Source organism: Cygnus olor, chromosome 8 (assembly GCF_009769625.2).
Source record: "Cygnus olor isolate bCygOlo1 chromosome 8, bCygOlo1.pri.v2, whole genome shotgun sequence".
In the NCBI taxonomy this organism is placed as follows: Eukaryota; Metazoa; Chordata; class Aves; order Anseriformes; family Anatidae; genus Cygnus; species Cygnus olor.
Window position 1 is genome coordinate 12514929 of NC_049176.1, and position 14292 is coordinate 12529220.

At 50.7% G+C, this 14292-nt stretch overlaps 1 protein-coding gene across 2 annotated transcripts in view; it reads left to right on the forward strand.

The window, feature by feature from the left end:
* The window catches only part of TNR (tenascin R), a 56187-nt gene that overhangs the window by 21884 nt on the left and 20011 nt on the right, over nt 1–14292 (forward strand). For both annotated transcript variants that reach the window (XM_040565524.1, XM_040565523.1), the window contains exons 2-6: nt 5521–6076; nt 8635–9111; nt 9553–9816; nt 10713–10828; nt 13521–13671. In XM_040565524.1, coding sequence (XP_040421458.1) covers nt 5581–6076; nt 8635–9111; nt 9553–9816; nt 10713–10828; nt 13521–13671 — 1504 coding nt within the window. In that variant the 5' untranslated portion in view covers nt 5521–5580. The remainder of the gene's footprint in view (nt 1–5520; nt 6077–8634; nt 9112–9552; nt 9817–10712; nt 10829–13520; nt 13672–14292) is intronic.

The following is a 14292-nucleotide window of genomic DNA, read 5'->3' on the forward strand; positions in this document are numbered from 1 at the left end:
TGGGGGTGAGCATCTCCGCTGCTCTCCCAAAATGCTGAGGTTAGGGTATGGGAGGTGGATGGATAAATGGTGCACGAGCAGTGCGCTGCTTGATGTGCATCCAAACAGTGTTACTTGTGTGTGGGGAGACTGTGTGCTCCGTCCAGGGGAGCAAAGTCTGGCACAAGTGCCTGCTGCTTCTCTGAATAACCGGGGGGAACTCTGCAGAAACTGCAATTGGTAAGAAATATCAAATATTGGAGGGTTCAAACAGTGTGATCCCTGCTGCCACCTGTCAGGTTGCATGTGCATGTGAATCAGCCGCAGTCCATGGTTTAGCTTGAGTGATATGTTAAAAAAGGGAGAAAAATGAGAATTTTCCAGTCTAGGTATAAACAATCTGAGGGATGCCAGAGCACGCACGACCTGAGGGGCGCATCAGGTCTGCTCCATCTCCACAGTGTAAAAATACACACCCAGAGGGAAATGAATGCAAAGACACGCCCAATGGGCATTTCTTTGCCATGCAGTCCCGTGGCACGACTTCCGAATCCCATTTTGGGGCCAGGCGCCCTGGTGTCACAGATGAACTGGGATGCAACTCTGCCATCCAGCAGTGCTCGCCTCCTGCCCTTTGCATTGCCTCCCGCCGATGCATCTAGCTTCCTGGCCCCTTCTGTGCATCTTTAATTTGCACCATAATGTCCGTGCAGGGGGTGATAGCTGGCAGTGTTTTGGTAGAGCCAGCATGAGGGCTCCCCAAGTCAGGGAATTTGCATCCACCGTGGCTAAGTGCAAGGCTGCGAGGAGGGCCAGCACTAATGAAACATGACAGCAAGCACCCGGTACACGAGCACGAGGCTTTGCTGCTGTGTGCTGAGAGCAAATGGGGAAAAAAAAATACACACGTGGCCAAGAGGGACCTGAAGCCAGTGCAATTCATGTGGTATGAATCCACTGGGGATTCAGGCTCTTGTGCTGGCTTCCCTCCATGCTGGAGGATGGCCATGTGGCCCTGCCACCGTATGTCCACGAGTCTGTGCCTGTGCAAGGATGGGAAGAGGGAGGGATGACGGCAAGGGGAGCAGGAGAGAGAAAGGGCAGGAGGGCAACTCTGCACACTCGTGTGGTGCTGCACCAGATCCCCACACTGAGCTCCTGCCATACTGGTGATAACATAGCCGTAAGTAGAAAGCAATCACACAGTCATTTGCACCTGAAGTCCATTTAGGATAGGCAAAAACCAGAGTAGCAGAGGAAAAGCTGAGCCAGACAAGGATACAGGAAGAGCTAAAAGCCCAACCGTTTTGTCAGATTTCACAGCGTTCATGATAAATCTCTGTGGGATGCAAAGCGATGGCAGCCCCACCACGCAGCCCCCACCACACCGTGCCAGCAGGTCCTCCATCACCCTCCAAAATTCATTACCAATGTCCCTGCCAAAGACAAAAATAACATTGTATTTATTTCTGTGCTTAAATTCCAGTTGCCATGTGATTAAGTACTACCACGTAATTGAAGAGGATTTAGAGGGTGTTTGTGCCCTGCAATGCTCCGCAATTATGGTTAATTCCAGCTTTATGGCTTCAGAGCATCACCAGAGCTGCTCCAGGGCCAGCAGAGCTTCATTTCAGGGGTGAGAAACACAGCTCGTTGCTGTAACACCAAAGGGTAGGAAATCCAAAAAAATCTGGCCCCATCCAAAACCCTTTTTTCATGAATTTGGGTGTTCCTGGGTAAAAAGGGTCTGCAAAACTCTGCAGCAAGGTGTCTCATACAGCTGGGTGCTGTGGGCCAGATTTAGGCCTCAGCTGCTGATGTGTAAATGAAATGAGTTTGCCCTAAAACTTTGCGCTCATCCTTTCCCGTGGGAGCTTATAGAGGCTATTGATATATGCCATGAAAATTCAATAAAAGAGTATGTAATGAAAGAAAGATATAATGTAGGCTGTGATCACAAAGGCACACATGAATTATTAAGCCTGCCGAATTTACAGGCAGCTCGGGGAACTACAGATTTCTTCCTCCACATATAGTTAGGGAATGCTGTTAAAAGCATCAGAGTGCCTCATGCTTAACCATGCAATTAGTCAGCAGGGGGAGGTGCTCGCTCCCCGGGCATCCCCGGAACGAGAGCCAGCTCGCATCCATCCTCAGCCCTGGCCCCCTCAAGGACTGCCGGGGCACCTGATGCCCCAAAGCGAGGCGTTCAATTTAGTTTCACTTGGAGATGCTCTTGGGCTGTCCAAATCTTAAATCATCCCCAACATAGTGCTCACCAAGTCCCTCTTGCATTCCCCCCCCCCCATATTTTGCAGCTGTGCCATACCTGTGCCTGTCCCATGGTATGAGTTGTGCTTGCTGTGACTGCATTTACAAGGCAATAAAAAAGGGGCCACAGATGCTGCTCAGGACTGCAACATGTAAAAATAACCTACAATATATATTTGAAGAGGACGCTCTGCAGGATTTTTTTTCTCTCTCTCTTTTTTTTTTTTTTTCTCTTTCTTCCTTCGTTGGCCCCTAAGATGCAAATCCTGGGTGGGGGTAGGCTGTTTGGGAGGGAAAGAGAGCACTGGGCTCTGTTACGTTTTGGGCAAAAGCGCTCAAACGTTTTTCTCAGTTTTAGATTGCTTTGTTTTATTGAGCCCCACGCACATAAACGGTAGCAGGTTGATTATTTCACTGATCCCCAAAGCTGAAGCATTTTGGAGCTGAGCGTTTGGCACCTGCCAAACTTGAATTTGAACCTTAATTTAAACTCCTGCCTGGGCTGGCCCAAATTCACCTGCAAACCTGTCATTAATGCAACTTCTCTTCCTTGGTAGACCAGCCCTGGCCTTTCAGACAGTGCATGCAACCCCAAAGCGCTCCCACGACTCTGTTTATAATAATAAAAGAAAATAAAGAGAAAGCTGCCCTATCATCATGCCATGGGGATGCAACTGCCCCTGCAGCATCGCCACCACCCGAAGTCATCCATCCGCCTGGGTGATGCCACCATCTGCTGCCCAGAAATGAGCGCTGGGCAGCATCCCACAGGCACCCAGCACGATGAGTGTCGGGTTTGGGTCCATGAGCCTGGTGGTTTCTGCCAGCAAGTGGATGTCTTTTTGTCTGTGAGTTGGGGTCACGGAATCATAGACACATCTAGGTTGGAAAGGACCTCCAAGGTGACCAAGCCCAACCATGACATTGGAGCTGTGAGCCACGCAACCTGCTCACCATCCTTAGCAAGTCCTCATGGCCGTGCATGCACTCTCCTCCATCCTACCTGCAAACTCTTCCAGCGGCCAGGCTGGGTTCTGCTGGGCGGTGAGGCGTGGGGGAGGACTTTGTTTTATTCCCACCACTAAGGTCGCTCTGCAGCCCTGCAACGGGGCTCGCTTCGAGGCCTGGTTCCATGGCGCTGGCACGCGGCCATAATTACTTTCCTACTGAACACACACACACAAAAAAAAAGCAGGGAGAGAGGCCAAGGAGCTCGCGGTGAGTCTCACATGCCAGCAAGTCAATCAAAAGCAGACAGTGCTAATTAGTCCCTGTGCTGCCCCCCTGCTTGGCTGCCCCACCAGCCAGGGATGAGAGGTCTCTCCGTGGGTCAGCCAGGGCCACCGAGAAGATGCTGGGGAGGCCAGGAGGTGGGTGAGGATTGGGGAGGTGCTGGGGGGCTCTGAGGGCAGCCCCCCCTGAGCCAGGCTCATCCACGGGGTATTGCAGGGGTGTCAAAGGGGGAAAAACCCTGGATGGACCCCATGGGGACATGTCACCATCAGGTTGAAGGCACTCAAGCAGTGTGAAGGGCTTAGCTTCCTGGTTATTCTTATGAGTGCTTAGCTGTCCCCAGCTTTGGGCAAGTAGCCCCAAAACACCACTTAAGGTGCACCCACCCCACCTTGTTGTCTTCTCAGGTGTCCTCCTCCTTTCCCTCCCCTGTGAGCATAGACAAAGTCACCATGAGGAACAAAGGTGAAAGAGGTGGCCACCCCACCTTGGAGTTGTTTCCATTTTTCTTGCTTTGCCAGAAACCACAAAGAAAAAGAGAGAGGGAGAGCCTACCAAAGCAGTCCCACATGCCTGCTCATGAGAAGAAAAAGTGCAGCAGGAACGCTGCAGTAATATGGGATAATAACCCCGTAAATGCTGCAAGGTGTCTGAATAGTTGTATTTCCAGGAGTACCTTGGCATTGTAGGAGAGGAACCAGTAAAGAAATATTTCCATTGAGCAGCAGGGGAAGAGGGGGAGGCACGGCCGCTCCCTGGGGAGCTGGAGAGGAGCTTCAGAGCAGGGGGTAATGGCAGTGAGAGAGGGAAACTGCTCGAGATTATGGCACTTGCAGACAGCGGCAAAGTCAGATCACACCAGAGCAGCACACCATTATTCCCTCCCGTCCCCAAAAACCCAGCCACTGAGATATTGCACCCATCCTGCTGGAGAACCCCAGGTTGTCATCCCACCTCGTCCCACCACCGAAAGTCCCAGAAGGAGCATGTTGTAGAGGATGGGGCAGTTCCCACCTCTTGGTCCTGCACATGCCCTTCAAGGCAGGTCCCATCCCAATGGGACCAAGTCTTGGCTTTGAATAATACCTGAAGCTCATGACTTCTTAGAGCTTTGGCAAAATTTCTGGCAATGCAGTGAGGAGCTCTTCAGCTCCTTGCATCTTTTTACCAAAACTATGAGGAACCCATTGTCCAGATTTAATGTGCCTGGTGGTCAGCACACAATAGTCCCAGCAAGAGTAATGGGGCTGAATCCATCCCCAGCACCAGCAGGATGGCACTAGGGATTTTAGGCTGCAGATAAGGGTGGCCTTTGAGCCCAGATTGGCACCTGGGGGGTCACAGCTGGTATGGAAATGAGAAGTTGTTTTGTTTCAAATCAAAGCAATTTTAACCCATAATCCAGAGCACGGGTAGGAGGTGAAGCCACTTCAACACGAGGGATTTGTCTGCTCAGAGCACAAACCTAAAGGAGCTCAAGCCGGCGTGGTGTAATTTAACGGTGTTTAGCATCGAGGCTGCCGTTCCTATAGCTACTGGAGGAAGCTTAGCAACCCCGGGCTCAGCTCCTGGGGCACCGAGTTAGGACCTAAGGCAGGGATGCAGCACCTTCACCCGTGCCTTAACCCTTCATACTGCTCAGTACTTGTGTTGCACTGAATGCAGAACCCATTAAGGGTGTTTCTGCCTGACACACAAACATGTGAGGCTTTGTTAATACCAAATTAACCATTTTCCTTAAAAAAGATATATATAATATGGATAAGAAGCTGCCTCTGCCACCACTTGAGGGCTGCACCAGGGGCTATTCGGGTGGCATGAAGGGCTGGGCCATCAGCACCAGAAGGCAGGGGCAGCAGGTGGTGCTCCCCACTAGCTGTGGGTTCCTCCTGGACCCAGTCTGGGCTTCACCAAAGCCAGCGGGGCTGTGCTTGTGTTGAGCTGGCCCCACATCCCTCTGGACAATTCTGCTTCTCTACCCTGAGCACAGCTGCAGGGTCTGTGCCAACCATGCTCCCTTTTCTTCTGTGTCCCCAGGTCCTCCCTCCACTTGGCTGACCAAGGCTGGCTTAGAAGGCTTTTCCTTCTCCCAGAAAAATGGGGACTGACAGTGAAAACCCAGTGCTGAGGAACGTGCTCCTCAGCTTCAACTTGCTACTGCTGGGCACCGTCCTCAAGCCTTTCGAGTGCCGGCTGGAGGTGACAACAGAGCCAGCCGAGCGGCCGGCCGTGGATGAGGAGGGTGGTCTTGCCAACTGCAGTCCACCCATCAAAGAGCAGCCCATGGTTTTCCACCACATCTACAACATCAACATCCCCCTGGACAGCTGCTGCTCCTCCATGCTCAAGCCTTCGGCCGAGGAGGTGAGTTCAGAAGACGACAGGCTGGCGGAGTACACGGAGCAGACCTCCGACAGCGAGAGCCAGGTCACCTTCACCCACAGGATAAACTTGCCCAAGCAGGCCTGCAAGTGCTCCACCTCCCTCCCATCCCTGCAGGAGCTGCTGAGCAGGATTGAGATGCTGGAGAGGGAGGTCTCCATGCTCCGCGACCAATGCAACTCCAATTGCTGCCAAGAAAATGCAGCCACAGGTAGTAATGCGATCCTGTTAGCTCTTGCTGGGGGCTCAGGGCTCGAGCCAAAGGCAGGAGGAATGAAGAGGTGGTGATGCCACTCAGAGTAGTGATGGAGGAAAACCTATGTTTACTCATGGCTGTGTCTTTAGGGAAAAGCCCAACTTAGGGCCTCCAAGACAGGAAAGTCCCCGGGAGGATTCAGTAACTCAAGCCCCCAAGGCTCACTTGCTGTGAAAACCCCATGATCAAAAAGACACCCACCGGGCAGAGCCAAAATCTCATTAAAAATAAAATTACATCTGCTAAGGGGTTAGAAGGGTGAGTTCCCCAACCCTGTCCTCCTCACAACTCTCTTAAAGATCTGCCACTATTCATGGGGCAGGGAGGGGAGAAATATCTGCTGTTCTCCTCGGCTGTCCCCAGGCTGAAGGCAGCACTGCAGGAGCCAGCAATAAGCTGCTTCATCTCTGCAGGGACAGTCAGTGCCTATGAAAATGTGAGTTAAAAAATACACAAATAAACACAGAGAACAACTTCTATTGCCATAAAAGACTCAAACAAAACTTATAACAAATGCACAAAACCATCAACAAGATACTTCATCTGAATAACAATGCATGCAGTTGTTGAAGCTCTCTGAGAGCCCCCATCAGGGTTTCTTTGGTAAAGATGCAGCTCAGTCCCTCTGTAATATGAGATAATGCAATAATGAGATGGGTTGTGAAAGATTTGGGCTAGAGGCTGCCTTTCAGTAGTGCAGGTGCTAGCACAAAAGTGGTTTCCTACATCTCAAGTAGCTTCATCAAAGGTGCTGTCTGGAAGGGCACCTATTGGCCCCTGGCGCAGCTCAGTCCTGCTGGGGCGTTCCTGATGCGGCACCCATCAGCAGTGTGATTGGATGAAAGAGGATGGAAAACACCCATGCAGGCCACAGATGTGTGCACAGCAAGGGTTAAAATCAAGTGGAAAGCACAACAGGAAAAACCTGATTTAAAGGAATTCATTTGAAATACGGATGGGCGAATTTGGGTTGCTTGCAACATATGTAGCCAGTCCCATTAAACATTTATCACTTGTTGGAGCCTCCACTCGGATGGCAGATGTGTACCGAGGTAAAACTGGAGTAATCTCATTCATTTTACCCGAGTCGCTTTCAATTCACTGCACTGCAAATGAGACCAGGATCCCAACCCCACAGCCTGAGGCGCTTCCCCACAGAAAGCTGCTGTCTTCCAGCAAACCTACAAGCATCCTCTCTGTTTGATAACTCCACTGGAGGCTGGGCTCTGAAGAGAACCTGATTGCCATTTCCAGTGTGGGAAGTATCCTGCAAAGCAACCCAAACAGGTCTGTCTGGCACAGCATACAACTAAGCCCTTCTACAGGAGTGTCTGATGCCTACGCTGTAGGCAGAGCTGTAATAGCTTGGATAGGATGAGAAATTCAGCTGAGGGGACAAAAAGTCCAGTGGTTTGTGCTCTGCATGGTGCAGAGGTTTCCTAAGGGCTGGAAGGGTTTCTCTTCTGTGTTTTACACAAAGAAGAAAAGCAGTCAAAATTAGCAGGCTGGTGTAAACCCAAAGCTGGAGCATCAGGTCCATGTCATGGGGGAATAGAGGGAAGCTCTGGCAAAGTCAGAGCAACTTATCCCTTATCCCTATGTGTCCATCCCCTCCCCAGAACAAGGCTGCTGAGTGACAGGGGGACGCTACAAGTGGTGGCCCTGTGTCTTCCCTACTTTCCCACAACCCCCACGTGCGTTGAAGACAAGAGGAAATGGTCCCATGTTGCACCAGGGGAAGTGCAGTTTCATCACTGAAAGTGTTGTGAAGTATTGGAACGGGATGCTCAGGGAAGTGGTTGAGTCACCATCCATGGGGGTCTTCAAAAAACGTGTAGATATAGTGCTTGGTGACATGGTTTGGTGGGGGACTTGGCAGTGCTGGGTTAAAGGTTGGACCAGATGATCTTAGAGGTCTTTTCCAACCTTAATGATCGTGTGATTCTCTACCTGAAAGGTCTTTTTCCAACCTAAATGATACTGTGATTCTCTACCTGAACCCATGTGCAAAGCCAACAGCTCCATCCCAGAGTCACCAGGGTAGGGGCAGACATGAAGTCTTTGGGTACAGAGCTGACTCTTGTAGGAGACCAGGATCTCTCAACCGTATGGTGAAACAGCGGGTGAAGAGGAGACAGCAGAGCCAGTTAAGTCATGGCTGGTGCAGAGGACTTGGCCAGGAAAGGTTCTTTTCTTTTTTTTTTTTTTCCCACTAAGAGGTCTGGGGAGCTAAAAAGATAGCAAAGGAAGCTCTTGCACCTGACAGGGCTGATGGCACCCATAGCCAGGTGCTGTGGAGGCCAGAGCTCCAGGGGGGACAGACACACGCCTGAAGCCTAACCCGAGCCCCAGCATGGTCCATCCTGCAAATCATGCCTTCTCCAGCCATAAAGCCACCAACTCCCCTGGGCCAGGAGAGCTCAGCTGTAGGGAGTACCATGCCCCCCTGCTTGCACCCCATCCCCAAGCCCCAGCGGCGGGGCTCTGACCGCCCACCCCACGTCCTTTTGCAGGACGCCTGGATTACACCCTGCCGTGCAGCGGCCACGGGAACTTCAGCCTGGAGTCGTGCCGCTGCGTCTGCAGTGAGGGCTGGGCCGGCAGCAACTGCTCGGAGCCCCGCTGCCCCCGGGGCTGCTCCAGCCGTGGTGTCTGCCTGGAGGGCCAGTGCGTCTGTGACAACGACTACGGCGGTGAGGACTGCTCCCAGCTCCGCTGCCCCGCCGGCTGCGGCGCCCGCGGGCTCTGCGTGGATGGCGAGTGTGTCTGTGAGGAGGGCTTCGCCGGCGAGGACTGCTCCCAGCCCCGCTGCCCCCGCGACTGCTCGGGCAAGGGGTACTGCACCAACGGCACCTGTGTGTGCGTGGAGGGCTACGCTGGAGAGGACTGCGGGTGGTTGCGGTGTCCCAACGCCTGCAGCGGACGTGGCATCTGCCAGGATGGCATCTGTGTCTGCGAGGATGGTTATGGAGGGCAGGACTGCTCGGCAGGTAGGGGTGTGTGGGGAGATGGATCCTAATGCATGAGGAAGGGCTTCGAGGTGTCCAGAGTCCCATAGGAGCACCACGAAGCTTGGGAGGAACCCATATACGGTAGAGCATGTCTTGCAGGACTTGCTCAGGTCCAGCAGCTTGACTGCCTCCTTCTTGTCCCTGTGCCCAAAGACTCTATGCACAGCGGTTTGGGAGGTGAGCTAAAAGTCAGTGACTCATGTCCAAATGTTGGTGGTAAGCCCTTGTTACAACAGCAGTGCAATCTGGTTCTCCTGGCCCTTTGGCTTGCAGTTGCAGGTAACACTACATACTCATAGCTGACCCCTGGCCAAGAGCCCAAACCCACATCCAACCAGGAGGCCCACCCTCCCTTACCCGTGGCCAGAGCATAAGCCATGCGTGTCCTGATGCTCTCCTTCCCTCTACCCTTCTCATCAGTGGCTCCTCCCGAAAACCTGCGCGTGACGGGGATTAGCGACGGCTCCATCGAGCTGGCATGGGACAGCCCCGGGGCAGCCACCGAGTACGTCATCTCCTACCAGCCGGCGGGCCCAGGGGGCACCCAGCTCCAGCAGCGCGTGCCTGGGGACTGGAGCACCATCACCATCACAGAGCTGGAGCCAGGCGTTGCCTACAACATCAGCGTCTACGCGGTCATCAGCGATGTCTTGAGCATCCCTGTTACCGCCAAGGTGATGACCAGTAAGTATCTGACTGTACTTGTCACTTGGTGCCTAGATAACCAGGGGTGATGCTTGTCAGGTGGCTGGAGAAGACAGTGCTTGCCCGTGTAATGAGGAGCTTTCACAGTAGCCTGTCAAGGTGCATCCATCTCATAATTGCCATCTTCTAGGATGGCTTTCCTAACATAACACATTGCCTTGCCGTGATGTTGTGCAGCTTGCTCAAGCTGACTCACATTTTCCATAAAAACCTTCTAGCAGCAGAAAATTGAGCCTTCAAAAAATATATATTGGGAGTATTTTTATCCATATGTATATCTGTATGGGGATATAGGAGAGGCGGAGATGTGTCCACTCTCCACAGGAAGTCTCAGTTTGAAAACCCAAATGTCTGAAAATCAAGGAAACATCCACTGTTTGGTTGAAGCCCCCCGAGCCCCAGATACCTTACATATTTGTGATATATCATACAAGTCACAGGTTTTGCTCCCAATTCTGGATGGAATCCCCATGACAACTCCCCACCATACAGGTGACAGAGCAGCAAGAAGGGATGGTGCTGTCTGGGACCAAAACACACAAGAAGAAAACAGGAATACTGTGAAAACTGTGACAGCAGCCTCCAGAAAGCATCCTTGGAAACTTAAGACAGAGAGAGCAGGGGGAAAACAAGCTATGCAGATACCTCTTTTGCAACCCCATTGCTCAGTTCATTTGCATGGTGTGGTTAGGTGCAATGCAGGAAGATGCTGCAAGGGAGGGCATCCCCTTCCTCTCCCTCCAGCCCATCCAGAGGGGAGACAAAGGGACCATGACTGCTAACAGGGACCAAGAGGGCCCCATTTCCATCGTCCAGATAACAAAATAGCCTCAGGGAGGACGCCCTGGCCCTCACCACCTCCTGATCCCTTCCAGACCTGGCCACACCGCAGGGGCTGAAGTTCAAGACCATCACGGAGACAACCGCGGAGGTGCAGTGGGAGCCCTTCTCCTTTCCCTTCGATGGCTGGGAGATCAGCTTCATCCCCAAGGTACCACTACCCCCCCAGCATAGCATTGCGGGTACACCGTAACCACACTGAGCCAGCAGGGCCAAAATTTGGTTCCAACTACCCCCCCCCCCCAAAAAAAAAAAAAAAAACACAAAAAAAAACACAAAAAACAACCTCAGTTTGCAGTTTTCATGCTTCCCGTCAGACAGCCCCAAACATCTCAACCTCAAATTGCTGGCTTGTTTTTCCCTATCAGTCTTTGTTATCAAGACACAAGTTCTCAAAGAAATTCCCCCAAAATATATATATTTAAGGACATCTTCCAGCTTTGCTGCTTCTTGCTGCTGCCCCCTCTTTTTTCCTTCCATCTCCTTTGCCATGACCCTTCCTCCTCTCTCTCACCCCTTCTTTCTGCACCCTAAGCCACCCCAAAAAGCCCAGGCTTAAGCAACCAGCCATTAGCTCTCAGACCTCCAGCTTCCTCAAGCCACATGCTCAGATAATTCCTGCCACAGCATTTTAATTGCGGTGATGAACAGGTAGAATTGGTGCCAGAAAAGATGAAAAGGATGAAAGTGTTGCCCTAAATATCACATATTTTCCATGTGCGGTAACAAAAATCGTACATCAAGTATTTCATCTATATTCATAATTTCTACACCATTTAGCCATAAGTATAGTTTCAATTGTATATGGAGCCTCTTTACAAGAGGCATTCAATCCTCAGCAGTAAAAGAAATGCTGATTAAGGGCTCAATTATACCATTTTCCCTTGTACAAAATCCTCGCTGGAGTCAGAGGCAGCTCTGGGCAGTAGAGCACAGCAGAACTCGGCCCCAAAGTTTTAACAGCTCTTAACTGCAAAGCGTCATGAGACGCAGCACAAAACAGGGACCTGAGGGCTTGAAATAACTCATTCCCCACTTCCAAAAAGGGCTGGGAGCATCTTGGTGCAATTTTAGATACACAACTTGTGTTGGAAGGCAAAGTTTGGGTACCATGGTTACAAACCTAAGGGCACTGGGATGGAATACAAAAATTTTGTATTTTGGGATGAAATAAGGCTACACCATGAAAAGGCCATGAAAAGGCCGCCTGAGCCTAGTAACAAAAACCCAGCATATCTTTGAAGCATTTCACCAATACACGTGACTTAATCTCAACAACATTCCCCTGAAGCAGATAAATGGGTATATACACGTTTTAGGGTGAGGAGTTGGTGGGATAGAAGTAACTTTCTCTCCCACAGTGACATCAGCAATATTTTTTCCTTAAGCCAGCCCACTAATGCAAACTGTTGTCTCCCGTTTCCCTTTTTGTTGTCTCCTGTTTCCCTTTAATAAGCTTAAAACCAGTAAGAAAGTTTTCAGGAATGAAACAAAGAGATAAAGTGCAAAAGGATGGATGTTCCTCGGGGCAGGTTTTTAGAGGAGGGAAGGGCTGCAGCTCACAGGGCTTTAATTTTAACAGGCATGCGGTCTTGCATTGTAAAGATGCAGTTGTGCTCCTTCTGCTGAAATCCGACTCTCTCAAGTCTCTACCAGTGGCTTTTCTCCCAAAACAAGGCAGAGGGTGCTGTGTCCCTGGCTGCCTGGGAGCCACGCTCGCTCAGGCAGACACAAAACCATTGCCGCACCCCAATTAAAAGCAAAATCTAGTCCAAGAGGCAGCAACATGAAAAAAAATATTAAAAAAAAGAAATCATTAAAGCAGCGCTATTGTAAATAACCCCTACGCTGTGGGCTTGCAAATCGAGGTCAATCTGCCTTTCCAAAAACGGGATGTGAGGACACTAATTTTGTCCTTGATGTCCCCACAGGGGTGTGCACATCCTCCCCCTGAGCAAGCCACCCTCTGCATACCCACATTGCTATTGGTCCCCAAAAACTGTCTCAGGTGGGGATTGCACATCTGCTGCTTGTACTGGGGGGAAGAAATGGGAACTAAAACCAATGCAGAGATATCTGCGGTAATGAGACCAGCTCTGTGTGATGATCGGTGAAAAGCAGAAGTGATGACAGATTTAGAAAAGAAAATTAGGAAAGGTAAGATGGCAATTTATGGATAAAATGGAAGATTTCCTGTTTAATGAGAAAAATAGATTAATATGAATTGAGAGCTATGTGCAGAGATTTGTTTAGTGCATTATTAGTGAATACAGCAGCAAGAAAAGATCCATTGTCCAAACACTGGCAGGGAAGGTGACATTTGCAGTTGCTTAAAAGACTTGGGTTTTTCAGAGAACAAAACACAAAGTATAGCAAATTTAATCAATATACTTAAAAAGGACAGGGTGCCAAAATAAAGATGTTATGGTTTCATCCCTGTATGAAATGCAGAAGGCTCCTGGCACCAGAATAACAGCCATATAGGCAAAAGGAGTCCAGGGTTTGGTTTTTATTATCTTTTCTGTTCTGGAGAACAGCAGATATACAGATGGCAAAATAGAGAAAGGAGGGAAGGGAGGGGGGGGGAGTAAGAGGAAAGGGGGATAGGAAAGGATTTCTCAGCCTAAAATCTTGGGTGCTTCACACTTGGTGGGTGACTTCACCCCAGGCTCTACATCTCCATGGTGGGAAACGCCAGTGTGAGGGGTATAGGGCTGGATGTGTGGGACACACCTGTAGTCATCCTCAAAAAGCTCTCTTGTGTGTGTGTGTGTGTGTGTGTGTGTGTGTGTTTTAACCCATTTCTCATTCTTGATGCTTTTTCTCACCCTGTCCCCTGGCAGAACAACGAGGGCGGTGTGATCGCCCAGCTCCCCAGCACCGTCACCACCTTCAACCAGACGGGGCTGAAGCCAGGTGAGGAGTACACCGTCACCGTGGTGGCCCTCAAGGACCAAGCCAGGAGCCCCCCCGCCTCTGACAGCGTCTCCACCCGTGAGTGAGCCCAGCCCCGGGCAGCATGCGGCCAAGGACTGCAGCATCCCATGTTTCATCCCCAAAATAAGGTCCCAGAAGCAAGAGCGTCCCTGCAGCCCACCATGGATAAAGCTAGTGATGCCTTCTGCAGGGATACTTTGTAATCTCTGAAAATACATGGGTTTGGGTTCCCAGGTGGCTCAAAATGAGGGTTTTGACTGTCTCACCAAGTGGCTTCTCTGATGATATTTGAGGATATTTGGATCTGATGATATTTCGCAATGAGGGTATACCTGACCACCACCAGTAGCCCCTCCGCCATACACTGTAATGGGGAGCTCACAGCCCTCCTGTAGCAAAACCAGCTCCAAAAGCAACATCTGCTGGGCCAAAAAGCTACCCAAGCCAGATATTTGGGGCATCAGACACACAGAAGTGGTTTTCTTCAATCCAACATCCTGAATTTGGATGCTTAGCACAACCCAAGTGCCCAAGCTAGAGGTGCATCACAGCAATAGATTTTAATGCAATACTTTGACCCTCTCCCTTCAAATTGCTGTGAGCACAAAAAGAGTGGTGAGGTTAATGGGGTTGGGAGCCATGGCTCTGGTCAGCTTGTATTAATATAGCTGGGTAAAT